The 27,518-nt window shown below is 45.5% G+C and overlaps 1 protein-coding gene across 1 annotated transcript in view; it reads right to left on the bottom strand.

The window, feature by feature from the left end:
• The window catches only part of LOC311118436 (tumor protein p53-inducible protein 11-like), a 33,429-nt gene extending 8,049 nt beyond the window's left edge, over nucleotides 1-25,380 (bottom strand). The window contains exons 1-2 of the mRNA XM_084193236.1: nucleotides 25,331-25,380; nucleotides 6,042-6,211 (exon numbers count right to left, since the gene is read on the bottom strand). Of these exons, the coding sequence (XP_084049362.1) occupies nucleotides 6,042-6,170 (129 nt within the window). The 5' untranslated portion in view covers nucleotides 6,171-6,211; nucleotides 25,331-25,380. The remainder of the gene's footprint in view (nucleotides 1-6,041; nucleotides 6,212-25,330) is intronic.
• Between the last annotated feature and the right edge of the window lie 2,138 nt (nucleotides 25,381-27,518).

The following is a 27,518-nucleotide window of genomic DNA, read 5'->3' as shown; positions in this document are numbered from 1 at the left end:
GGCTGCCTGATTGCTATCATATATACCTGGCACAGGTCCCCTCCAACCCTGGCACAATCTATACTGAGCAAAAATATAAATGCAACAGTGTTGGTCCCATGTTTCATGAGCTGAAATAAAAGATCCCAGAAATTTTCCATAGGCACAAAAAGCTTATTTCTCTCAAATGTTGTGCAAAAATGTGTTTACATCTCTGTTAGTGAGCATTTCTCCTTTGCCAATATAATCAATCCACCTGACAGTTGTGGCATATCAAGAAGCTGACTAAACAGCATGATTATTACACAGGTGCACCTTGTGCTGGGGACAATAAAAGGCCACTCTAAAATGTGCAGTTTTGTCACACAACACAATGCCACAGATGTCTCAAGTTTTGAGGATGTGTGCAATTGGCATGCTGACTGCAGGAATGTCCACCAGAGCTGTTGCCAGATAATTTAATGTTCATTTCTCTACCATAAGCCGCCTCCAACGTTGTTTTAGAGAATTTGACAGTACGTCCAACCGGCCTCACAACTTCAGACCATGTGTAACAACGCCAGCCCAGGACCTCCACATCCGGCTTCTTCACCTGCGGGATCGTCTGAGACCAGCCACCGGACTGCTGATGAAACTGTGGAGTGTTTCTGTCTGTAATAAATCCCTTTTGTGGGGAAGAACTCATTCTGATTGGCTGGGCCTGGCTCCCCAGTGGGAGGACCTATGCCCTCCCAGGCCCACCATGGCTGCGCCCCTGCCCAGTCATGTGAAACCCATAGATTAGGGCCTAATGAATTTATTTCAATTGACTGATTTCCTTATAAGAACTGTAACTCAATAAAATTGTTTAAATTGTTGCATGTTGCGTTTATATGTTTGTTCAGTATAATATACCTGGTACAGTTCCCCTCCAACCCTGGTACAATCTAATATACCTGGCACAGGTCCCCTCCAACCCTGGTACAATCTAATATACCTGGTACAGATCCCCTCCAACCCTGGTACAATCTAATATACCTGGTTCAGATCCCCTCCAACCCTGGTACAATCTAATATACCTGGTTCAGATCCCCTCCAACCCTGGTACAATCTAATATACCTGGTACAGATCCCCTCCAACCCTGGTACAATCGAATATACCTGGCACAGATCCCCTCCAACCCTGGTACAATCGAATATTATTTACAATGAGGTTTGCAGCAAAGTATAATAACACATATTAGATATATGTTGCTTGTGACTTGGAAGGGTGAGAAAATTAAATAGTTTGTGTTGAAAAGGGCACCATCTCTCACAGAATAGAAGAAAATACAACGTTTTGGACTGAAATAAGAGCCATGAACATCTCCAGCTCTATAGCACGTCAAAAACGGTGTGATTCTTTATGTAAACATGTCCCCAAAGTCAAATAAATGTATTGCAGGCCTATCTGGGTGACTGAATGCATTGTAGGCCTATCTGGGTGACTGAATGCATTGTAGGCCTATCTGGGTGACTGAATGCATTGTAGGCCTATCTGGGTGACTGAATGCATTGTAGGCCTATCTGGGTGACTGAATGTATTGTAGGCCTATCTGGGTGACTGATTCACATATGATTCAATCATATGTGCTGAAGACGGATTCTGACAAGTGAAACAGACTATCTGGAAAACAACAGCACGTCTTCAGCACATATGATTGAGAGTAGAGAGTTGACTGTGAGAGGCAACATGGTTGGAATAATACAACTGAGTTTTCACGTGCCTTGGCTAACTGCTCTTTTACACTCAGGGTTCTATTTTCCGCTGGAGCTAAGGAGGCGCCAAGTGTCAAAACGCACGTTAGTTTGCAATTTCATCATGTAAAAGCTGACGCACTTGCATTTCCCAGCCCTTACGCCAGGTTCGGCAATTAATCTGTCTAATATCAGCTCGCTTCCGCTGAGGTGGGAGGGGTTGTAAATATTTGAGATTTCAATTTCAGTCAGGTGCAACTAGAGATATTTAAGACCGACCGACAGCTGGTCTTAGTGGTAACGGGGTTAGTTATGTCAGTGATTTAGCCACCGCAGCCGCACACAGTAGCCTTATGTACATCACCAATGTTTTATTAAAAATATCACGAGCAGCAAAAGTCAGACATTCCCCTTTTTCCATTTGGACATTATTTTTTGTCCAGCATCTGTGAAAAGTTTGGACTAATTATGCGCGATGGCCATATTGCATGAAAGGTGTCAGTGACTGTCGGAAGCCTGTTCAGGAACATCAAGTTATAAAAAAAAAAAAAGACTGCTTGTTGTGTTTAGTCCCTCCTTCCACTGTCCTCTGTTGGGACCCAACTGTCCAAATCACAGGAATTACGATCTCTGTCCGTGGTGCTGAATCCGCTTGTAGGCTATATTTGACTGTTTGTTCACCTTTCTCAAAGTCACTACTGGCATCAACGGCCGTGGTAGGCTACAGCTGTATATATTTGGGAGCAGTATAACGGTGATTGGACATTCCCCCTTTTCTCTATATAATGGATATATTTCCAGCTCCGGAAAAACATGTCGATGTGTCTAAAACTCTCCATTTACAGGCGCAATGATGGAGCCTGTAAATGTATTTAGACATGGCCTATTGTTTCGTTTTATTATAATTTAATTAGAATTATTCACTGTCCTTTTAGGTTTTATCAGTAGTGAATCTAATCTTGCTTATTGACAACGTTTGGCATGTCGATGGCTCAGACATAATGCATTTCACAGTAGGTCTATCTCAGTGCGAATGCTATGTTTAACAATATATTTCCATATTGAAGCCATGCAATTACATAGAACAATGTGGACTGCAAACATGTTCAACCTATTTAGCGAATATGGGATAGGCCTACATTTTGTTTCTGTAGGCTATTTAACAAACTAGGGCTATAACAGACGAACAGGAGATCGACGACAACGCAATACATAAAATACCATAAATACACAACTTGAAGCAACCACATATTTAGCCACGGAGCACGTTCTGATTGGCCAGTTGGCGATCAAGCCTCCACACACCTTCAACTTGTTTATTCATCCAAACCCGGCCGTTTCGCGACACCGACAGCTACTTGTGAAAATAGCAAAACATATTTCTGACAGCCACCAAACCTATAGCGGTACCGCCAGCGCTAAGATTGACCGTTGAGTTAAGTCTTGAAATAGAGCCCTCGGCGATAAAAGAGTAGCTACTGTAGTGAACTTAAATTAATTTATTCTACACCACTGCCTAACCTAATGCAAATTAGCGAGCCTATTCCTTTTTAATGATCCTAACTTTGTATTGACGTTGGTTGAACACCTTCTGCTCCTTTCCTGATCTGATGCATTTACCCTGTTGAGGAAGAGCTGTAGTAGACGTTTCACTGTACAGTTACACACTCCATATTCTGTGCACGTGACAAAAAACTTTGATTTAGTCATAAAGACTTACATGATTAATCAAATCACACCTTGCTGACAGAGCATGAATGGCTGACATGTTGGTTCAGCATTTCATTTATTTAATACCTGTCCTGTCTTCGACCATGGGAAGCTTTCATCATCACATGGTAGGAAGACATGTTTGTACTGTCAACAACATAATCCATACCAGAGAGAAAGAGAAACAGAGAGAGACAGAGAGAGAGAGAAACAGAGAGAGACACAGAGAGAGAAACAGAGAGAGACACAGAGAGAGAAACAGAGAGAGAGAGAGAGAGAAACAGAGAGAGGGAGAGAGAGAAACAGAGAGAGAGAGAGAGAGAGAGAGAGAGAGAGAGAGGGAGAGAGAAAAACAGAGAGAGAGAAACAGAGAGAGAGAGAGAGAGAGAGAGAAACAGAGAGAGGGAGAGAGAGAGAGAGAGAGAGAGAGAAACAGAGAGAGGGAGAGAGAGAGAGAGAGAGAGAGAGAGAGAGAGAGAGAGAGAGAGAGAGAGAGAAACAGAGGGAGAGAGAGAGAGAGAGAGAGAGAGAGAGAGAGAGAGAGGAGAGAGAGAGAGAGAGAGGGAGAGAGAGAGAGAGAGAGAGAGAGAGAGGGAGTGTATGTGCAGCAATAGAAGTGAGGTGACATGGAGTCAGGTGTTTGATGTCTGATCAAAGGCCATCTCTGTACACAGAGAGCCAGTTCAATTCTGAGCCAGGTTGCCATCTGCTGTGTCTGCTGTTGACTCTATGAACATGTGTCCATGGTATCAAATTAACTTTCAAAGGCTGTCTCTTCAAACAGGGCTCCTGGATTGAATTCTCTACCAAGACCCCATGTCTGCATTGACTCTAAGGAGGCAGGTAGCCTAGTGGTTAGAGTGTTGGGCCGGTAACCGAAAGGTCGCTGGTTCGAATACCCGAGCTGACAATGTGAAAAATCTGCCGATGTGCCCTTGAGCAAGTCACTTAGCCCTAATTTGCTCCAGGGGTGCTGTACTACTATGGCTGACCCTGTAAAACAACATTTCACTGCACCTATTGGGTGTATGAGACAATAAAATTATTATTTTTTCTTCTATTGACACATTCTTACAGTAGTAAGTGATTTTTTAAGAAATGAAAATAGCCTTCAGAAAGTACTCATACCCCTTGACTTATTCCACATTTTGTTGTGTTACAGCCTGAATTCAAAATTGATTAAATAGATTATCTTTCTCACCCATCTACACACAATACCCCATAGTGACAAAGTGAAAACATGTTTTTATGAATTTTGACACATTTATTGTAGAACCACCTTTGGCAGCGATTAAAGCTGTGAGCCTTTTGGGTAAGTCTCTAAGAGCTTTCCACTCCTGGATTGGGCAAGAATTGCCCATATATTTTTTTTTTAATCCTTCCAGCTCTGTCAAATTGGTTGTTGATCATTGCTCGACAACCCTTTTCAGGTCTTGTCATAGATTTTCAAGTAGATTTAAGTGAAAACTGTAACTCGGTCACTCAGAAACATTCACGGTCTTCTTGGTAACCAACTCCAGTGTAGATTTGGCCTTGTGTTTTAGGTTATTGTCCTGCTGAAAGGTGAATTCATCTTCCAGTGTCTGGTGGAAAGCAGACTGAACCAGGTTTCCTCTAGGATTTTGCATGTGCTTAGCTCCATTCATTTTTTTTTTTATCCTGAAAAACTCTCCAGTCCTTAATGATTAAAAGCATACCCATAACATGATGCAGCCACCCCTATGCTTGAAAATATGGAGAGTGGTACTCAGTAATGTGTTGTATTGGATTTGCCCCAAACATAACACTTTGTATTCATTTTTTGCAATGTTACTTTAGTTCCTTGTAGCAAACAGGATGCATGTTTTGGAATATTTATATTCTGTACAGGCTTCCTTCTTTTCACTCTGTCAATTAGGTTAGTATTGTGGAGTAAATACAAGGTTGTTGATCCATCCTCAGTTTTCTCCTATCACAGCCATTAAACTCCGTAACTGTTTTAAAGTCACCATTGGCCTCATGGTGAAATCCCTGAGTGGTTTCCTTCCTCTCCGGCAACTGAGTTAGGCAGGACGCCTGTATCTTTGTAGTGATTGGGTGTATTGATACATCATCCAAAGTGTAATTAATAACTTCACCATGCTCAAAGGGATATTCAATGTCTGCTTTTTTTATTTTTACCCATCTACCAATAGGTGCCATTCTTTGCGAGGCATTGAAAAACCAACCTGGTCTTTGTGGTTGATTCTATGTTTGAAATTCACTGCTCGACTGATGGACCTTATGTGTGGGGTACAGAGATGAGGTAGTCATAAAAAAATCACTATTATTGCACAGAGTTAGTCCATGCAACTTATTATGTGACTTGCTAAGCACATTTTTACTCCTGAAGTTATTTAGGCTTGCCATAACAATGGGGTTGAATACTTATTGACAAAAAACATTTCAGGTTTCCATTTTTTATTAATTTGTAAACATTTCTTAAAAACATAATTGCGCTTTGACATTATGGGGTATTGTGTGTAGGCCAGTGACCCCAAAAATCTAAATTTGATCCATTTTAAATTCAGGCATTAACACAACAAAATGTGGAAAAAGTAAAGGGGCGTGAGTACTTTCTGAAGGCACTGTAGAATCTGTGCCTGCATACTACTGACCTTTGACCTATGCACCTCTCCATCATCATCCTCTCCTCCGACCCCCAGTATCTTCCTGGTCTTCAGCCGGCTCACCAGATCTGTCTGGCTATGCTTCTTCATCAGAGGGGGTTGGGGCTTGCTGCTCATGGCTGATAGGGGGGCTGGGGGGGGGTTACGACCTACGACTCCTAAAATACAAGAGAAGGATGGAGAACATGGGTTCTGAGAAATAATGTCACGGTTCTGAGATATAATGTTTACGTTTCTGAGATATGTTATGGTTCTGAGGTATAATCACGTTACAGTTCTGAGATTTAATGTCATAGTTGTAAGATTTAATGTCATGCTTCTCTACAGATAGTAGAATGCCCGGGAGGAGGAGGATTAGGACACAGGGCCGGACATGAGCCCCTTTATCCCTGTGATGTAGAGCAGAGCCCAGTATAGGCAGACGCCAGGCATTTCTCTTGAGGGAAATGTAGTACAGTACTACCGTGAGTAGAGCCCATCCCAACTCCAGATAAGGCTGTGTGTCTCTGAGTTATCCCAGAGTAGAGCCCATCCCAACTCCAGATAAGGCTGTGTGTCTCTGTGTTATCCCAGAGTAGAGCCCATCCCCAACTCCAGATAAGGCTGTGTCTCTCTGTGTTATCCCAGAGTAGAGCCCATCCCCAACTCCAGATAAGGCTGTGTGTGTCTCTGTGTTATCCCAGAGTAGAGCCCATCCCCAACTCCAGATAAGGCTGTGTGTCTCTGTGTTATCCCAGAGTAGAGCCCATCCCCAACTCCAGATAAGGCTGTGTCTCTGTGTTATCCCAGAGTAGAGCCCATCCCCAACTCCAGATAAGGCTGTGTCTCTGTGTTATCCCAGAGTAGAGCCCATCCCAACTCCAGATAAGGCTGTGTGTCAGTGTTATCCCAGAGTAGAGCCCATCCCCAACTCCAGATAAGGCTGTGTGTCTCTGTGTTATCCCAGAGTAGAGCCCATCCCAACTCCAGATAAGGCTGTGTGTCAGTGTTATCCCAGAGTAGAGCCCATCCCCAACTCCAGATAAGGCTGTGTGTCTCTGTGTTATCCCAGAGTAGAGCCCATCCCAACTCCAGATAAGGCTGTGTGTCTCTGTGTTATCCCAGAGTAGAGCCCATCCCCAACTCCAGATAAGGCTGTGTCTCTGTGTTATCCCAGAGTAGAGCCCATCCCAACTCCAGATAAGGCTGTGTGTCTCTGTGTTATCCCAGAGTAGAGCCCATCCCAACTCCAGATAAGGCTGTGTCTCTGTGTTATCCCAGAGTAGAGCCCATCCCCAACTCCAGATAAGGCTGTGTCTCTGTGTTATCCCAGAGTAGAGCCCATCCCCAACTCCAGATAAGGCTGTGTGTCTCTGTGTTATCCCAGAGTAGAGCCCATCCCCAACTCCAGATAAGGCTGTGTCTCTGAGTTATCCCAGAGTAGAGCCCATCCCAACTCCAGATAAGGCTGTGTGTCTCTGTGTTATCCCAGAGTAGAGCCCATCCCAACTCCAGATAAGGCTGTGTCTCTGTGTTATCCCAGAGTAGAGCCCATCCCAACTCCAGATAAGGCTGTGTCTCTGTGTTATCCCAGAGTAGAGCCCATCCCAACTCCAGATAAGGCTGTGTGTCTCTGTGTTATCCCAGAGTAGAGCCCATCCCCAACTCCAGATAAGGCTGTATCTCTGTGTTATCCCAGAGTAGAGCCCATCCCAACTCCAGATAAGGCTGTGTCTCTGTGTTATCCCAGAGTAGAGCCCATCCCCAACTCCAGATAAGGCTGTGTGTCTCTGTGTTATCCCAGAGTAGAGCCCATCCCCAACTCCAGATAAGGCTGTGTCTCTGTGTTATCCAAGAGTAGAGCCCATCCCCAACTCCAGATAAGGCTGTGTGTCTCTGTGTTATCCCAGAGTAGAGCCCATCCCAACTCCAGATAAGGCTGTGTCTCTGTGTTATCCCAGAGTAGAGCCCATCCCCAACTCCAGATAAGGCTGTGTGTCTCTGTGTTATCCCAGAGTAGAGCCCATCCCAACTCCAGATAAGGCTGTGTCTCTGTGTTATCCCAGAGTAGAGCCCATCCCCAACTCCAGATAAGGCTGTGTCTCTGTGTTATCCCAGAGTAGAGCCCATCCCCAACTCCAGATAAGGCTGTGTCTCTGTGTTATCCAAGAGTAGAGCCCATCCCCAACTCCAGATAAGGCTGTGTGTCTCTGTGTTATCCCAGAGTAGAGCCCATCCCAACTCCAGATAAGGCTGTGTCTCTGTGTTATCCCAGAGTAGAGCCCATCCCCAACTCCAGATAAGGCTGTGTCTCTGTGTTATCCCAGAGTAGAGCCCATCCCCAACTCCAGATAAGGCTGTGTGTCTCTGTGTTATCCCAGAGTAGAGCCCATCCCCAACTCCAGATAAGGCTGTGTGTCTCTGTGTTATCCCAGAGTAGAGCCCATCCCCAACTCCAGATAAGGCTGTGTCTCTGTGTTATCCCAGAGTAGAGCCCATCCCCAACTCCAGATAAGGCTGTGTCTCTGTGTTATCCCAGAGTAGAGCCCATCCCAACTCCAGATAAGGCTGTGTCTCTGTGTTATCCCAGAGTAGAGACCATCCCAACTCCAGATAAGGCTGTGTCTCTGTGTTATCCCAGAGTAGAGCCCATCCCCAACTCCAGATAAGGCTGTGTCTCTGTGTTATCCCAGAGTAGAGCCCATCCCCAACTCCAGATAAGGCTGTGTCTCTGTGTTATCCCAGAGTAGAGCCCATCCCAACTCCAGATAAGGCTGTGTGTGTCAGTGCTTTCTGTAAACAGAGCCGGGAGAGAGGAGATGTTTCATGCTTCAGTCTGATCTCTCTCATCAGACTGCCTCTACACAAAGCAAGTAACAGCCTGTTTCCACTACCAGAATAACAGAGGAGCAACAACACATACAGTGAGGGAAGAAAGTATTTGATCCCCTGCTGATTTTGTACGTTTGCCCACTGACAAAGACATGATCAGTCTATAATTTTAGTGGTAGGTTTATTTGAACAGTGAGAGACAGAATAACAACAAAAAAATCCAGAAAAACGCATGTCAAAAATGTTATAAATTGATTTGCATTTTAATGAGGGAAATAAGTATTTGACCCCCTCTCAATCAGAAAGATTTCTGGCTCCCAGGTGTCTTTTATACAGGTAACGAGCTGAGATTAGGAGCACACTCTTAAAGGGAGTGCTCCTAATCTCAGTTTGTTACCTGCATAAAAGACACCTGTCCACAGAAGCTCTCCACCATGGCCAAGACCAAAGAGCTCTCCAAGGATGTCAGGGACAAGATTGTAGACCTACACAAGGCTGGAATGTGCTACAAGACCATCGCCAAGCAGCTTGGTGAGAAGGTGACAACAGTTGGTGCGATTATTCGCAAATGGAAGAAACACAAAATAACTGTCAATCTCCCTCGGCCTGGGGCTCCATGCAAGATCTCACCTTGTGGAGTTGCAATGATCATGAGAACGGTGAGGAATCAGCCCAGAACTACACGGGAGGATCTTGTCAATGATCTCAAGGCAGCTGGGACCATATTCACCAAGAAAACAATTGGTAACACACTACGCCGTGAAGAACTGAAATCCCCCTGCTCAAGAAAGCACATATACAGGGCCGTCTGAAGTTTGCCGATGAACATCTGAATGATTCAGAGGAGAACTGGGTGAAAGTGTTGTGGTCAGATGAGACCAAAATTGAGCTCTTTGGCATCAACTCAACTCGCCGTGTTTGGAGGAGGAGGAATGCTGCCTATGACCCCGAGAACACCATCCCCACCGTCAAACATGGAGGTGGAAACATTATGCTTTGGGGGTGTTTTTCTGCTAAGGGGACAGGACAACTTCACCGCATCAAAGGGACGATGGACTGGGCCATGTACCGTCAAATCTTGGGTGAGAACCTCCTTCCCTCAGCCAGGGCATTGAAAATGGGTCGTGGATGGGTATTCCAGCATGACAATGACCCAAAACACACAGCCAAGGCAACAAAGGAGTGGCTCAAGAAGAAGCACATTAAGGTCCTGGAGTGGCCTAGCCAGTCTCCAGACCTTAATCCCATAGAAAATCTGTGGAGGGAGCTGAAGGTTCGAGTTGCCAAACGTCAGCCTCGAAACCTTAATGACTTGGAGAAAATCTGCAAAGAGGAGTGGGACAAAATCCCTCCTGAGATGTGTGCAAACCTGGTGGCCAACTACAAGAAACATCTGACCTCTGTGATTGCCAACAAGGGTTATGCCACCAAGTACTAAGTCATGTTTTCCAGAGGGGTCAAATACTTATTTCCCTCATTAAAATGCAAATCAATTTATAACATTTTTGACATGCGTTTTTCTGGATTTTTTTGTTGTTATTCTGTCTCTCACTGTTCAAATAAACCTACCATTAAAATTATAGACTGATCATGTCTTTGTCAGTGGGCAAACGTACAAAATCAGCAGGGGATCAAATACTTTTTTCCCTCACTGTACATATGATAAAATAAATGTGTGAGTAAGATATGACAAAAATGTTACACCCTCAGTTAAACTAATAATGTATGGCTAATTAGTAGACTAGAGCTTAAGATAATTAATCGAATGTGTTTATATCCCAGCAACAGAGTATAGACTGGTTCCCAAAACACACAGGGAGGGGGAGTGGAAGGCTTGCAGGATATTGTGAGAATGCGATAACTGATGTTTGCAGCCTGCCCGAAGCAAGGAGTAGGAAAATATAAGAACAGTGTGTGTGTGTGTGTGTATGTGTATGTGAATGTGAATGTGTATGTGTGTGTGTGTGTGTGTGTGTATATGTGTGTGTGTGTGTGTGTGTGTGTGTGTGTGTGACATGATGATCAGGAGAGCAGTTTTCCAGTCGAAAACTACAGCCCGCCTAAAGAGGGGAGGGATTCTCTGACGCGTGCATATAAAAATATTGTACGACCATTTTGTTTTAGAACGTTCTCAATGAATAAAGCCTGATGATTGTACGCTGGGCTGCTTGGTCTGATTATTAGAGATTTCCAACCTCTGGGATACAGACTGAGCAATACGTTCATGTTTGAAACATTGGGATAGAAATTCACGTAACAACATATCTATAGCTGGAGATTTCTCATCTCTCATCAGATTCCCTCTGGAAAGCCAGTAACACAACGTTTACGCCAGGACAACATGTAGCAGCAGACATAACCACCATGGAGTTCTCGGGGAAAGCGAGGCTCTTCTTCACTGAGTAAAAGGTCTCATTTCAATAATTCATGTTCAGTACCATTACCTATGGGGGAAAGTCTTTTGGAGACTGGTGGATGTACATGAGAGTGGGCCTGAGGTAAATGGGATCGTTACCAACCTTGAAGCTCTCGACTAGATGAAGGAAGTCAAGTATTTCCATTTCTAGTTGTTTTCTCTTAGAGGTCATTGCTTTTACTCCCATTGAGCCGTCTACACCTTTCATAAAGCCGTTGATTTAAAAGGTTTAAAAGTGCATGGAGTTGCTGAATGGTTATGGAAACGATTGTAATACAAATGTAATACATTGTACTGCTTTGTGAATGATGAAAGGAGTGTGTCTTCTGCCCTTGTCTAGATTACTCAGGGTAAACCTGTCTTTTCAACCCTGAACACATACAAGAACAAGCCTCTGGCCTCACTCCAAATACTGATTCCCCTGGTATCATTTAGAACTCAACACACACACACACACACACACACACACACACACACACAGAGAGAGAGAGAGCCCATGCAATATGCATGTCCCTGAATCCACCCAGATCAACACTGACCTTTCAGCTGAGTGGAAACAGTAGTTGCCATGGTGCCGAGGGCAGTGTGTGTGTGACTTGGGATTGGGAACAGAGAATTTGACACATTAAAGATTAGGCCTAAAAATCCCAATGTTTTTTTTCTTCTTAGTATAATTGAGTATAGCTGTTGTTTTAGTATTAGTTTTTCAAAGCATACAAGAAGCCATCATTATGGTCCTGATGTTTTCCCGAAGTGAATCTGACTGACTTCAGTGGGACTTCCTGGGCCGACGGCAGCAGGAGGACGGTAATGACCAGATTACTGCCAGCCTGTTTACTCTGGGTGAAGGGGCTCATGGCACTAGCATGGCCCGTTACCAAGCAACCACAACCAGAAAAGGGCATGCTGCGCTCGTTCCTATCCTCCCTGTGTCTCTGTCCTCCCTGTCCCCCCCTGTACCCTCTGTCCTCTCTGTCCCCCCCGTACACTCTGTCATCCCTGTGTCTCTGTCCTCCCTGTCCCCCCCTGTACCCTCTGTCCTCTCTGTCCCCCCCGTACCCTCTGTCCTCCCTGTCCCCCCGTACCCTCTGCCCCCCCATACTCTCTGTCCTCTCTGTGTCTCTGTCCTCCCTGTCCCCCCGTACCCTCTGTCCTCCCTGTCCCCCCCTGTACCCTCTGTCCTCCCTGTCCCCCCCGTACCCTCTGTCCTCCCTGTCCCCCCCGTACCCTCTGTCCTCCCTGTCCCCCCGTACCCTCTGCCCCCCATACCCTCTGTCCTCCCTGTGTCTCTGTCCTCCCTGTCCCCCCCTGTACCCTCTGTCCTCTCTGTCCCCCCCGTACCCTCTGTCCTCCCTGTCCCCCGTACCCTCTGTCCTCCCTGTCCCCCCGTACCCTCTGCCCCCCATACCCTCTGTCCTCCCTGTGTCTCTGTCCTCCCTGTCCCCCCCCGTACCCTCTGCCCCCCTGTACCCTCTGTCCTCCCTGTCCCCCCCATACCCTCTGTCCTCCCTGTCCCCCCTGTACCCTCTGTCCTCCCTGTCCACCCTGTACCCTCTGTCCTCCCTGTCCCCCCTGTACCCTCTGTCCTCCCTGTCCCCCCGTACCCTCTGCCCCCACGTACCCTCTGTCCTCCCTGTCCCCCCGTACCCTCTGCCCCCCTGTACTCCCTGTCCCCCCCGTACCCTCTGTCCTCCCTGTCCCCCCTGCCCCCACGTACCCTCTGCCCCCCGTACCCTCTGTCCTCCCTGTCCCCCTGCCTCCACGTACCCTCTGTCCTCCCTGTCCCCCTGCCTCCACGTACCCTCTGTCCTCCCTGTCCCCCTGCCTCCACGTACCCTCTGTCCTCCCTGTCCCCCTGCCTCCATGTACCCTCTGTCCTCCCTGTCCCCCTGCCTCCACGTACCCTCTGTCCTCCCTGTCCCCCTGCCTCCACGTACCCTCTGTCCTCCCTGTACCCCCTGTCCCCCCCATACCCACTGTACCCCCTGACCCCCCCATACCCCCTGTCCCCCTTGTCCCCCCCCCGCCCCCCTTGCTGTAGTAACTACTAACACTGTGGTCTTTAGTGAATGGATTGATCCATCAGGGAAAGTGTTGTTAGTCCACGGCTCATTACACCTAAAGAGGATCCATGCGGACTCTCAGATTGGGACAACATTTTGGCCAAATGACTGTGTATGAGTCCCAAATGGCACCCTATTCCCTATATAGTGCACTACTTTTGACCAGGGCCCCATAGGACTCTGGTCAAAAGTAGTACACTATATAGGGAATAGGGTGCCAGTTGGGAGGTGCCCTTTGTAAACAGACTGCCATTGGTTGGTTCAGCAGTGTGATGTATAGCCACGTCCACCCACCCGGCCATACCGTATGGAGAACAGAAGGCTGACATGGCTTGCATCCCAAATGGCACCCTATTCCCTATACACTGTACTGCTTTTCACTAGCCTTGATCGAAAGTAGTGCACTATAAATAGAGAATACGGTGCCCTTTGAGACACAGCCACTGGTTTAGTACTCATGCATATTAATAAAACATCTAAAAGCATGTTGGGGTGTTTCAGCTGTCCTAATGAACATCCACTGTAGTCGTCGAACCACAACGCATTTCATTAAGCAGGTATCTAAAGCTAGAATGACAATGACAATTATAGACATGTAGTCCACAAAAACATTGCGCCTGGGTGTGTGTGTGTGTGTGTGTGTGTGTGTGTGGGTGTGTGTGTGTGTGGGTGTGTGTGGGTGTGTGGGTGTGTGGGTGTGTGGGTGTGTGGGTGTGTGTGGGTGTGTGTGTGTGTGTGTGTGTGTGTGTGTGGGTGATTTTTACGCGCTACGCGCTTCAGCACTCGCCGGTCCCGTTCTGTGAGCTTGTGTGGCCTACCACTTCGCGGCTGAGCTGTTGTTGCTCCTAGATGTTTCCAATTTACAATAACAGCACTTACAGTTGACCGGGGCAGCTCTAGCAGGGCAGAAATTTGATGAACTGACTTGTTGGAAAGGTGCCATCCTATGACGGTTACTGAGCTCTTCTGTAAGGCCATTCTACTGCCAATATTTGTCTATGGAGATTGCATGGCTGTGTGCTCAATCTTATACACCTGTCAGCAACGGGTGTGGCTGAAATATCCGAATCCACTCATTTGAAGGGGTGTCCACATACTGCTGTATATATAGTGTATGTATAACTTTATGAGCTAGATTGCCTGTCTTTGCAATTCGTTTATTTTTGTTTCCGCTCATTAGCATATTGAATTAGCAGCCTCCATTGAAATTCTATATGACTTATGGTAATGTTGTTAGCATTCTGGTAATAGACGCCCAATTGTCTTTTTAGCTGGGTTTTTTTGGTATGAGAGAAGGGAGTTATGACGATATGAAAATCTGGATACTGCCCAACCCACCCACACCTGATAATAAACACCAGCTAGAGGTAGGGAGGGAGAGAGGGGAGGGAGAGAGGGGAGGGAGGCAGAGAGGGAGGGGAGGCAGAGAGGGAGGGAGGCAGAGAGGCAGAGAGGGAGGGAGGCAGGGAGGCAGAGAGGGAGGGAGGCAGGGAGGCAGAGAGGTAGGGAGGCAGAGAGGCTGAGATGGAGGTAGGGAGGCAGAGAGGGAGGGAGAGAGGGAGGGAGGGAGGGAGGCAGAGAGGGAGGGAGAGAGGGAGGGAGGCAGAGAGGGAGGCAGAGAGGCAGAGAGGGAGGGAGGCAGAGAGGGAGGGAGGCAGAGAGGGAGAGAGGGAGGGAGGGAGGCAGAGAGGGAGGGAGGCAGAGAGGGAGGGAGGGAGGGAGGCAGAGAGGGAGGGAGAGAGGGAGGGAGGCAGAGAGGGAGGGAGGGAGGCAGAGAGGCAGAGAGGGAGGTAGGGAGGCAGAGAGGGAGAGAGGGAGGCAGAGAGGGAGGGAGGGAGGGAGGAAGGCAGGGAGGGAGGGAGGGGAGTGAGAAAGGGGAGTGATAGAGGGAGGTAGAGAGGAAGGGAGGCAGAGGGGAGGCAGAGAGTGAGGGAGGTAGAGAGGGAGGTGTGGAGGGAGTGGAGGGAGAGAGGGACTGACTGAAGAGGCATGCAGCTGAATCTCCTCTTGAAACGGACTGAAACCTGGGACCAATGACGTCTCAAAAACGTGTGACTGACTGAAGAGGCATCTTTCTGGGTGAAGTGAACACGTCATTTTAGCAGACGCCTTTATCTAAAGCATAACGTTTAGTATATGTGACCCCAGACGGAATCAAACCCACAACCCTGGCCTTGCTAACGCCTCGCGCTTACCAACAAAGCTACACAGGATCACTGTTGAATCCAGGGGTTGGCAAAAGAGTTTGACACAGTTCCAAACTTAGTCCTAATGGGTTTGGCATATGTATATTTGGTCCATTAACAATGCATTTTCACTGTGAATTTATTTGGAACAAACTAATGCATTTTCCCTGCCATGCCATGCATTAGAGAGTCCCCTCCCCCTCCCTCTCTACCTAACTTGAATCCATTGGTTTTTAGATGGCGTGGCTAGCCAGGTCTAAGGCTCCAGTTCCACCACTCTGTGGCTTTGCATCTAATTTCAGTGGCATTTCTCATCTCAGTAGGTCTTCTGTATGCTGCTGGTCATTCAGTTAGTCTGCTCTGCATGGTCATTCAGTTAGTCTGCTCTGCTGGTCATTCAGTTAGTCTGTTCTGCTGGTCATTCAGTTAGTCTGCTCTGCATGGTCATTCAGTTAGTCTGTATGCTGCTGGTCATTCAGTTAGTCTGCTCTGCATGGTCATTCAGTTAGTCTGTTCTGCTGGTCATTCAGTTAGTCTGCTCTGCAGGTCATTCAGTTAGTCTGTTCTGCTGGTCATTCAGTTAGTCTGTTCTGCTGGTCATTCAGTTAGTCTGTTCTGCTGGTCATTCAGTTAGTCTGCTCTGCTGGTCATTCAGTTAGTCTGCTCTGCATGGTCATTCAGTTAGTCTGCTCTGCTGGTCATTCAGTTAGTCTGCTCTCCTGGTCCTTCAGTTAGTCTGCTCTGCTGGTCATTCAGTTAGTCTGCTCTGCTGGTCATACAGTTAGTCTGTTCTGCTGGTCATTCAGTTAGTCTGTTCTGCTGGTCATTCAGTTAGTCTGTTCTGCATAGTCATTCAGTTAGTCTGCTCTGCTGGTCATTCAGTTAGTCTGCTCTCCTGGTCATTCAGTTAGTCTGCTCTGCTGGTCATTCAGTTAGTCTGCTCTGCTGGTCATACAGTTAGTCTGTTCTGCTGGTCATTCAGTTAGTCTGTTCTGCTGGTCATTCAGTTAGTCTGTTCTGCATAGTCATTCAGTTAGTCTGCTCTGCTGGTCATTCAGTTAGTCTGCTCTCCTGGTCATTCAGTTAGTGTGCTCTGCATGGTCATTCAGTTAGTCTGCTCTCCTGGTCATTCAGTTAGTCTGTTCTGCTGGTCATTCAGTTAGTCTGCTCTCCTGGTCATTCAGTTAGTCTGCTCTGCTGGTCATTCAGTTAGTCTGTTCTGCTGGTCATTCAGTTAGTCTGTTATGCAGGTCATTCAGTTAGTCTGCTCTGCTGGTCATTCAGTTAGTCTGCTCTGCTGGTCATACAGTTAGTCTGCTCTGCTGGTCATTCAGTTAGTCTGCTCTGCTGGTCATTCAGTTAGTCTGTTCTGCTGGTCATTCAGTTAGTCTGTTCTGCTGGTCATACAGTTAGTCTGCTCTCCTGGTCATTCAGTTAGTCTGTTCTGCTGGTCATTCAGTTAGTCTGTTCTGCTGGTCATTCAGTTAGTCTGCTCTGCATGGTCATTCAGTTAGTCTGCTCTGCTGGTCATTCAGTTAGTCTGCTCTGCTGGTCATTCAGTTAGTCTGTTCTGCTGGTCATTCAGTTAGTCTGTTCTGCTGGTCATTCAGTTAGTCTGCTCTGCATAGTCATTCAGTTAGTCTGCTCTGCATAGTCATTCAGTTAGTCTGCTCTGCATGGTCATTCAGTTAGTCTGTTCTGCTGGTCATTCAGTTAGTCTGTTCTGCTGGTCATTCAGTTAGTCTGTTCTGCTGGTCATTCAGTTAGTCTGCTCTGCATGGTCATTCAGTTAGTCTGCTCTGCATAGTCATTCAGTTAGTCTGCTCTGCATGGTCATTCAGTTAGTCTGCTCTGCTGGTCATTCAGTTAGTCTGTTCTGCTGGTCATTCAGTTAGTCTGCTCTCCTGGTCATTCAGTTAGTCTGTTCTGCATAGTCATTCAGTTAGTCTGCTCTGCTGGTCATTCAGTTAGTCTGTTCTGCATGGTCATTCAGTTAGTCTGCTCTGCTGGTCATTCAGTTAGTCTGTTCTGCTGGTCATTCAGTTAGTCTGCTCTGCTGGTCATTCAGTTAGTCTGTTCTGCTGGTCATTCAGTTAGTCTGCTCTGCAGGTCATTCAGTTAGTCTGCTCTCCTGGTCATTCAGTTAGTCTGTTCTGCTGGTAATTCAGTTAGTCTGCTCTGCATGGTCATTCAGTTAGTCTGCTCTGCTGGTCATTCAGTTAGTCTGTTCTGCTGGTCATTCAGTTAGTCTGTTCTGCATGGTCATTCAGTTAGTCTGTTCTGCATGGTCATTCAGTTAGTCTGCTCTGCATGGTCATTCAGTTAGTCTGCTCTGCTGGTCATTCAGTTAGTCTGTTCTGCTGGTCATTCAGTTAGTCTGTTCTCCTGGTCATTCAGTTAGTCTGCTCTGCAGGTCATTCAGTTAGTCTGCTCTCCTGGTCATTCAGTTAGTCTGTTATGCAAGTCATTCAGTTAGTCTGTACTGCAGGTCATTCAGTTAGTCTGTTCACACACACACCCCAACATCGATCACCTCAGTGCTCAGCTGGATCCCAACATGACCGGGTTCACAGACTTGGGTTCCCTGACTTGGGTTCACAGACTTGGGTTCCCTGACTTGGGTTCACAGACTTGGGTTCCCTGACTTGTACGATGATTTCTAAATTCAGTAAATTCACTAAAAGCTACTGAGGTGATTAACATCAGGGCCTACTGATCATAGTCTTCCTATAATGAATATGATCAAACCTGACATACCAGACTGCTCTTTAATTACTAACCTACCAAGAGAAGAGACTGATTGAGTGAGTGACTGAGCGTGTGTGTCTGTGAGTGGTCACAGCCCCTCTCAGCCAAGTTCTCAGAGGCCTGGCAGCAGAAGGTAACTGGTATAGAAACATCTCTCTCTCTCTCTCTCTCTCTCTCTCTCTCTCTCTCTCTCTCTCTCTCTCTCTCTCTCTCTCTCTCTCTCTCTCTCTCTCTCTCTCTCTCTCTCTCTCTCTCTCTCTCTCTCTCTCTCTCTCTCTCTCTCTCTCTCTCTCTCTCTCTCTCTCTCTCTCTCTCTCTCCTCTCTCTCTCTCTCTCTCTCTCTCTCTCTCTCTCTCTCTCTCTCTCTCTCCTCTCTCTCTCTCTCTCTCTCTCTCTCTCTCTCTCCTCTCTCTCTCTCTCTCTCTCTCTCTCTCTCTCTCTCTCTCTCTCTCTCTCTCTCTCTCTCTCTCTCTCTCAGACAGGTTAATCCACACACAATATCAGCACCTATTATCTCTCTCACTCACACTGTCACAAACACTTCACTCTCCTCAGAGAGCCTTCAAACCGGTCAGAATAACAGGTCTGCCAAGCACCGCCATCCTGACAGACACCTTGTGATTCATCTGACAACATTACCGACACCTCCGAGAAATAGAGAGAGAGAGAGAGAGAGAGGGTGTCAAAGAGAGACTACCAGAGAGAGACACAGAGAGAGAGATATGAAAAGAGAGATAGATATGATAAGAGAGAGATAGATATTAAAAGAGAGAGAGAGAGAGTGAAAGCGGGAGAGAGAGAGAGAGGGAGGGAGAGAGAGAGCAAGAGCAAGGGAGAGAGATGGCACACAGCACTACACAGTCACTAAATGACTCTCAATAGGTTTGTCAAGGGGCAAAACTAGCAGCACTTGAATTGATGTGGCCTATTGTCTGTGAATGATAAAGACATTTGTAAAGGGCAGTGACTACACAACTACTAGCCTATGCAGAGATTAGAAGTATTTTAGTTGGTCCGATTCTAACTCACTTTGACACTGGTAGGTAGGTATGTACACTGAGTGTACAAAACATTAGGAACACCTGCTCTTTCCATGACAGACTGACCAGGTGAATCCAGGTGAAAGATATGATCCCTTATTGATGTCACTTGTTAAATCCACTTCAATCAGTGTAGATGAAGGGGAGGAGACAGGTTAAAGAAGGATTTTTAAGCCTTGAGACATTGTGTATGCGTTCCATTCAGTGGGTGAATGGGCAAGACAAAAGATGTAAGTGCCTTTGAACGGGGTATGGTAGTAGGTGCCAGGCGCATCGGTTTGAGTGTGTCAAGAACTGCAACGCTGCTGGGTTTTTCACGCTCAACAGTTTCTCGTGTGTATCAAGAATTGTCCACCAGCCAAAGGACATTCAGACAACTTGACACAACTGTGGGAAGCATTGGAGTCAACATGGGCCAAGCATCCCTGTGGAACGCTTTCGACACCTTGCAGAGTCCACGCCCCGACGAATTGAGGCTGTTCTGAGGGCAAAAGGGGGAAGGTGTTCCTAATGTTTTGTACACTCAGTGTATATTTCCACACTATGAGGTTGGAATAATATTGTGAATTGTAAAAAAAAAAAATGATGATAATGCCCTTTTAGTTTAAGCGCTGTTTGAGCCTGTTGTGGTGGGAGTTTTGGCCTGCCTGGAGACATCCTCATAAACCATGATGAAACCAGTTGCTTCTTGTTCTCCACTCATTCAATACTGGAATATTTCAGTTCTATAAAGCTGCAGAGGGAGGCAGTTAGGGACCGGGGTTTACTAAAGTTCAACTGAGAAGGGGAGGGCAGGACAGAGAGACGGAGAAAGAGAGACAGACACAGAGACAGACACAGAGACAGAGAGACAGACACAGAGCAAATTAGACAAAATGGGACAAACACCAAATTGAGACTCTGCATGCAGAATTCTGCAAAAACATCCTCTGTGTACAACGTAAAGCACCAAATAATGCATGCAGAGCAGAATTAGGCAGATACCCGCAAATTATCAAAATCCAGAAAATTCTACAACCACCTAAAAGGAAGCGATTCCAAACCTTCCATAACAAAGCCATCACCTAGAGAGAGATGAGCCTGGAGAAGAGTCCCCTAAGCAAGCTGGTCCTGGGGCTCTGTTCACAAACAGACCCCACAGAGACCCAGGACAGCAACACAATTAGACCCAACCAAATCATGAGAAAACAATAAGATAATTACTTGACTCATTGGAAAGAATTTACCCAAAAAACAGAGTAAACTGGAATGCTATTTGGCCCTAAACAGAGAGTACACAGTGGCAGAATACCTGACCACTGTGACTGACCCAAACTTAAGGAAAGCTTTGACTATGTACAGACTCGGTGAGCATAGCCTTGCTCTCAAGTGAAGACAGGCTATGTGCACACTGCCCACAAAATGAGGTGGAAACTGAGCTGCACTTCCTAACCACCTGCCAAATGTATGACCATATTAAAGACACATATTTCTCTCAGATTACAAAGACCCACAAAGAATTAGAAAACAAATCCAATTTGGATAAACTCCCATATCTATTGGGTGAAATACCAGTGTGCCATCACAGCAGCAAGATTTGTGACCTGTTGCCACAAGAAAAGGGCAACCAGTGAAGAACAAACACCATTGTAAATATAACCCATATTTATGTTGATTTATTTTCCCATTTGTACTTTAACTATTTGCACATCGTTATAACACTCTATATAGACATAATATGACATTTCAAATTCTATTCCTTTGAAACTTTTGTGAGTGTAATGTTTACTGTACATTTTTTATTGTTTATTTCACTTTTGTTTATTATCTATATTTCACTTGCTTTGGCAATGTTAACATACGTTTCCCATGCCAATAAAGCCCTTTGAATTGAATTGAATTGAGAGCGAGAGAGAGAGAGAAAGAGAGAGAGAGAAATAGAGAGAGCGATAAAGACAGAGAAGGAGGGAGAGAGAGAGGAGAGAGAGAGAGAGAGAGAGAGCCCTAAGTAAGCTTGTCCTGGGCCTCTGTTCACAAACACAAACAGACCCCACACAGCCCCAGGACAACAACAACAACAACAACAACACAATTAGACCCAACCAAATCATGAGAAAACAAAAAGAGAATTACTTGACACATTGGAAAGAACAAACAAAAAAACAGAGCAAACTAGAATGCTATTTGGCCCTAAACAGAGAGTACACAGTGGCAGAATACCTGACCACTGTGACTGACCCAAACTTAAGGAAAGCTTTGACTATGTACAGACTCAGTGACCATAGCCTTGCTATTGAGAAAGGCCGCCGTAGGCAGACCTGGCTCTCAAGAGAAGACAGGCTATGTGCACACTGCCCACAAAATGAGGTGGAAACTGAGCTGCACTTCCTAACCTGCTGCCAAATGTATGACCATATTAGAGACACATATTTCCCTCAGATTACAGCGATCCACAAAGAATTTGAAAACAAACCCAATTTTGATAAACTCCCTTATCTACTGGGTGAAAAACCACAGTGTGCCATCACAGCTGCAAGATTTGTGACCTGTTGCCACAAGAAAAGGGCAACCAGTGAAGAACAAACACCATTGTAAATACAACCCATATTTATGTTTATTTATTTTCCCATTTGTACTTTAACTATTTGCACATTGTAACAACACTGTATATATACATAATATGACATTTGAAATGTCTTTATTCTTTTGAAACTTCTGAGTGTAATGTTTACTGTTAATATTTATTGTTTATTTCACTTTTGTTTACTATCTACTTCACTTGCTTTGGCAATGTTAACATACGTTTCCCATGCCAATAAAGCCCTTAAATTGAAATTGAATTGAATTGAATTGAGAGAGAGAGAGAGAGAGAGACAGAGAGACAGTGAGAGACAGAGAGAGAGACAGAGACAGACAGACAGAGAGAGAGAGAGACAGAGAGAGAGAGACAGAGAGAGAGAGAGCTAGGCTTTGTTTCCTGATCAAGGTGATATATGTACTGCCAGTCCTTTGGTGTTTTGGCGGTGGTGTTATTGCATTTCTAACACATTCATCTATTCAAGCTTCACTACATGGTTCCTAAGAGAGAGAAAGAGAAAAGCACTCAGGATGAGATGAGCAGACAGACAGGACATGTGAGTCAATGAGTGAGAGTCTCCCTCTCCCCCTCCCCCCCACCCTCTCCCCCTCCCCTCTCTCTCCCCCCTCCCTCCCCTCTCTCCCTCTCCCCCCCTCTCTCTCCCTCTCCCCTCCCTCCCCCTCTCCACCCTCCCTCCACCCTCCCTCTCCACCCTCCCTCCCTCCCTCCCTCCTCCCCTCCCCTCTCTCCCCCCCTCTCTCTCCCTCTCCCCTCCCTCCCCCTCTCCACCCTCCCTCCACCCTCCCTCTCCACCCTCCCTCCACCCTCCCTCTCCACCCTCCCTCCCTCCCTCTCTCTCCACCCCTCCTCTCCACCCCTCCCTCCCTCCCTCCCTCCCACTGCTCTGAATGACGTGGCAACTTCAGCCCGCCAGACGCGTGGCTAGTTAGCTCTATCAGACTCATAATGAGTTCCATTGTGAGACACACAAAGCCAAACACATTACTAGCTGTGTGAAAACCAAGGGGAGCTGAGTAGAGCTGGCCCAGTTAGTACCAGAATGCTGCTGCAATTGAGATTAAATAATACCCTAGCCTGAGTCAGGCTGAAATGACTGATGTCTAGCCTGATCGATTCTTGAAGAATATGACTTCTAAACGCTTCATGAGTCTAGTTCAGCAGTATTTCTCCATCAGAACCCATAATAAGCTTAGTTTACTAAACCAACACTGTATAGCCTCAAAACATGGTTAAAACTAGCATTTTGATATCATGGAGGGTCAGTCCTCATAGCTCTGTCGTTTCTCCAGCCCTCAGCTGTTTACCAAAAAAAAGGGTCTGGGTGGCAACTTTGCTGTTGCTTGAATCCATGGTGGCCCCTTTCAAGCCCAGCGCAGCTCGCTACCGTAATTAGAGCCTTATTTCAGGACCTTTTGCTGCCATGAAAAAGCACTGAGAGGTGGAGAGACCTGCAGTGCCGAGGTCTGCAATCAAAATGGCTCCATATTCCCTACAGAAATAATATACAAATAATACTTATTTTGACCAGGGCCCTATGAGAACTGATATTGTATACTTGCTGTTAATAAAATAACGTTGCAGGAATGCTAATCTTATCCGTTTCTACCTACAGAAATGATTTCAGACCGATCTGAGACGGCGGGTGTCGAAACCATCTTCCTTGCGCGGTGGAACGGCCCTACTACCTTCCTGTCGCCACGACGTGGGAGGAACGTGTTGTTACATACACACGCGCACGCACGCACGCAAACACACACACACACACCTGGCCACACTCGCACAATCACACACACGCACGCACGCAAACACACACATGTGCAGACATACACACAAAGTGGTCCAGATGTCTCCTTTAATATTGGTGCAATTACTTTCCTGCACCAGCCGCCCAACCAGAGTCCTTACTGTATAATTACTTCGGGCATCATGATTGGTTGATAATGAATGTAAAAAAGGGAAGTGAGTTCCACAGCGTCCCCCTGGGGCTGTCTAGAGCAGGGGTTCTTAAAGTGGGGTACGCGGACCAGATATACAGTGGGGGGAAAAAGTATTTAGTCAGCCACCAATTGTGCAAGTTCTCCCACTTCAAAAGATGAGAGAGGCCTGTAATTTTGATCATAGGTACACGTCAACTATGACAGACAAAAAAATCCAGAATATCACATTGTAGGATTTTTAATGAATTTATTTGCAAATTATGGTGGAAAATAAGTATTTGGTCACCTACAAACAAGCAAGATTTCTGGCTCTCACAGACCTGTAACTTCTTCTTTAAGAGACCCTATTTATTCCCTATCTAGTGCACTACTTTGGACCAGAGCCTGTTCACTGCGACGCTCTCAGAGGGTGTAATAGTATGGATCCCGAATGACACCCTATTTATTCCCTTTATCCAGTTCACTAGTTTTGATCAGAGCCCTTTGGCAAGATTTCCCCAAGCATCCACTAGTCAGTCAACTATAACACGGAGAGGCAAAACTCACTACCTGACTAAAGACTCATTTGCACCTCTTGCATTTATTTGAAATCAATCTTGAGTTGTTAGAAGTTGGATAAAATGATGTGTGCTGCTTCCTGTCAGCTGTAACATTTGTAATCAGTTAAAATGATGTGTGCTGCTTCCTGTCAGCGGTAACATTTGTAATTAGTTAAAATGATGTGTGCTGCTGCCTGTCGGTGATAACATGTGTAATCAGTTAAACTGTGTGCTGCTGCCTGTCAGTGGTAACATTTGTAATCAGTTGCCAAACTTTTTTGTTTTTTACTTGACACAGAATTGATAGAATACTAAAAACACACACATTAATGTGAATCATGTTAGGAACATAATGGAACCTATCTATGGAATGTACATGCCATTATGTGATGACAGTACGGTGTTATTGTACATGACATTATGTGTATAGGCAGCTGTCCAACATCATTGGATGTGGATGAGAGGAGGAGGAGGAGGAGGACGAGGAGGACATAACACATTAACCCGGAGCTCTCTGCGTAGTCTGGTGTAGTAAAGAGTGGACGCTTCTCCATAGTAAGAATTAGCCATACAATTACAGGACAACAGAAAACAAATGTACTGTAGCGTATACCGTATACTACACATGCGGAACAACAGTCAAATGCTGATTAAATGCAAAATAAATGTTGAAATCAATGAAAACCTATCAACAAATATATATATTTGTTGTAATATTTAAGAGGACTTCATGACTATTTACTAGTTGTTCAATCCGTAAATGCAATCATATAACCCATGTCCCCCAGTCTGTCTGAAAGCGAAGTCATGTGTGCAAAATGACAACATTGTTTCCATAAATCGTCAGTCCACTGCACTCATTCCTATTAATGAAACATTGTAACGTTTCATAAAAGAACGCCACGAACACCTATTCTATTTAAAAAGATGTAAACGTGGTTGTTTTTCAAACGCCTTACCTTGTTGACAATGAACTTTCCTTCCAATAGTTTCCAAATCCAAGGCAGTACGTCTCTCGCTAAACGTCACGCTAACTACAGTTCCCCCAACAGAATCCAACACATTTACCGTAAAGGTATGACAACAGGATTTCGCGCGCAAAAGTCTGCACCGTAATCCGTGGACTACGCGACGCCTTCAAATAATTATTTGATTGACAGGCTGAATTAATGCCGTATTTCATGAATCCATGTAGTCCATCTTAGTTTTTTATCTGAATATACGCAGTTATAATACAGTAATAATAGTACAGGTATATGCAATATATAGAGTTTACTTTACACAAAAATACATTGATAATCTTGTGATGATTAAAATATCCGATATTCTAGTTTGTGGGGGAAAAATTGATGGTGAGTGTGAGTGAGAAAGGGTAATGAAGGGAAGGTAGCAATATATATAATAAATACAATAGCTATAATATACGATATAGATATAGATATATACAGTTGAAGTAAGACGTTTACATACACTTAGGTTGGAGTCATTAAAACTCGTTTTTCAACCACTCCACAAATGTCTTGTTAACAAACTATGGTTTTGGCAACTCGGTTAGGACATCTACTTTGTGCATGGCACAAGTCATTTTTCCAACAATTGTTTACAGACAGATTATTTCACTTATAATTCACTGTATCACAATTCCAGTGGGTCAGAAGTTTACATACACTAAGTTGACTGTGCCTTTTAAACAGCTTGGAAAATTCCAGAAAATGATGTCATGGCTTTAGAAGCTTCTGATAGGCTAATTGACATCATTTGAGTCAATTGGAGGTGTACCTGTGGATGTATTTCAAGGCCTACCTTCAAACTCAGTGCCTCTTTGCTTGACATAATTGGAAAATCCAAAGAAATCAGCCAAGACCTCAGAAAAAAAATTGTAGACCTCCACAAATCTGGTTAATCCTTGGGAGCAATTTCCAAACGCCTGAAGGTACCACGTTCATCTGTACAAACAATAGTACGCAATTATAAACACCATGGGACCACGCAGCCGTCATACCACTCAGGAAGGAGACGTGTTCTGTCTCCTAGAGATGAACGTACTTTGGTGCAAAAAGTGCAAATCAATCCCAGAACAACAGCAAAAGACCGGTACAAAAGTACAAAACGGTACAAAAGTATCTATATCCACAGTAAAACGAGTCCTATATCAACATAACCTGAAAGGCCGCTCAGCAAGGAAGAAGCCACTGCTCCAAAACCGCCATAAAAAAGCCAGACTACAGTTTGCAACTGCACATGGGGACAAAGATTGTACTTTTTGGAGAAATGTCCTCTGGTCTGATGACACAATAATATAACTGTTTGGCCATAATGACCATTGTTATGTTTGGAGGAAAAAGGGGGTTGCTTGCAAGCCGAAGAACACCATCCCAACCATGAAGCACGGGGGTGGCAGCATCATGCTGTGGGGGTGCTTTGCTGCAGGAGGGACTGGTGCACTTCACAAATTAGATGGCATCATGAGGAAGGAAAATTATGTGGATATATTGAAGCAACATCTCAAGACATCAGTCAGGAAGTTAAAGCTTGGTCGCAAATGGATCTTCCAAATGGACAATGACCCCAAGCAATCTTCCAAAGTTGTGGCAAAATGGCTTAAGGACAACAAAGTCAAGGTATTGGAGTGGCCATCACAAAGCCCTGACCTCAATCCTATAGAAAATTTGTGGGCAGAACTGAAAAAGCGTGTGCAAGCAAGGAGGCCTACAAACCTGACTCAGTTACACCAGCTCTGTCAGGAGGAAAGGGCCAAAATTCACCCATCTTATTGTGGGAAGCTTGTGGAAGGCTACCCAAAACATTTGACCCAAGTTTAACAATTTAAAGTAAAGTAGAACAAAAACACGAAAGAGCAAGTCAGCTCTATATACAGGGACAGTTCCAGGGTCAGTAGCTATATACAGGGACAGTTCCAGGGTCAGTAGCTATATACAGGGACAGTTCCAGGGTCAGTAGCTATATACAGGGACAGTTCCAGGGTCAGTAGCTATATACAGGGACAGTTCCAGGGTCAGTGCCAATACCGTATGGTAGAGGTAGATATGTATAGGGCAAGGTGACTAGGCATCAGGATATGTGATAAACAGAGTAGCAGCGGCGTATATGATATTTGTATGTGAATGTGTGTGTGTGTGTGCTGGA

Source organism: Coregonus lavaretus (genome assembly GCF_964263955.1).
Source record: "Coregonus lavaretus genome assembly, contig: HAP1_SCAFFOLD_1939, whole genome shotgun sequence".
NCBI classification, from domain to species: Eukaryota; Metazoa; Chordata; class Actinopteri; order Salmoniformes; family Salmonidae; genus Coregonus; species Coregonus lavaretus.
Note: the sequence above shows the minus strand (reverse complement) of the source record. Positions and strands in the feature narration are given on the sequence as shown.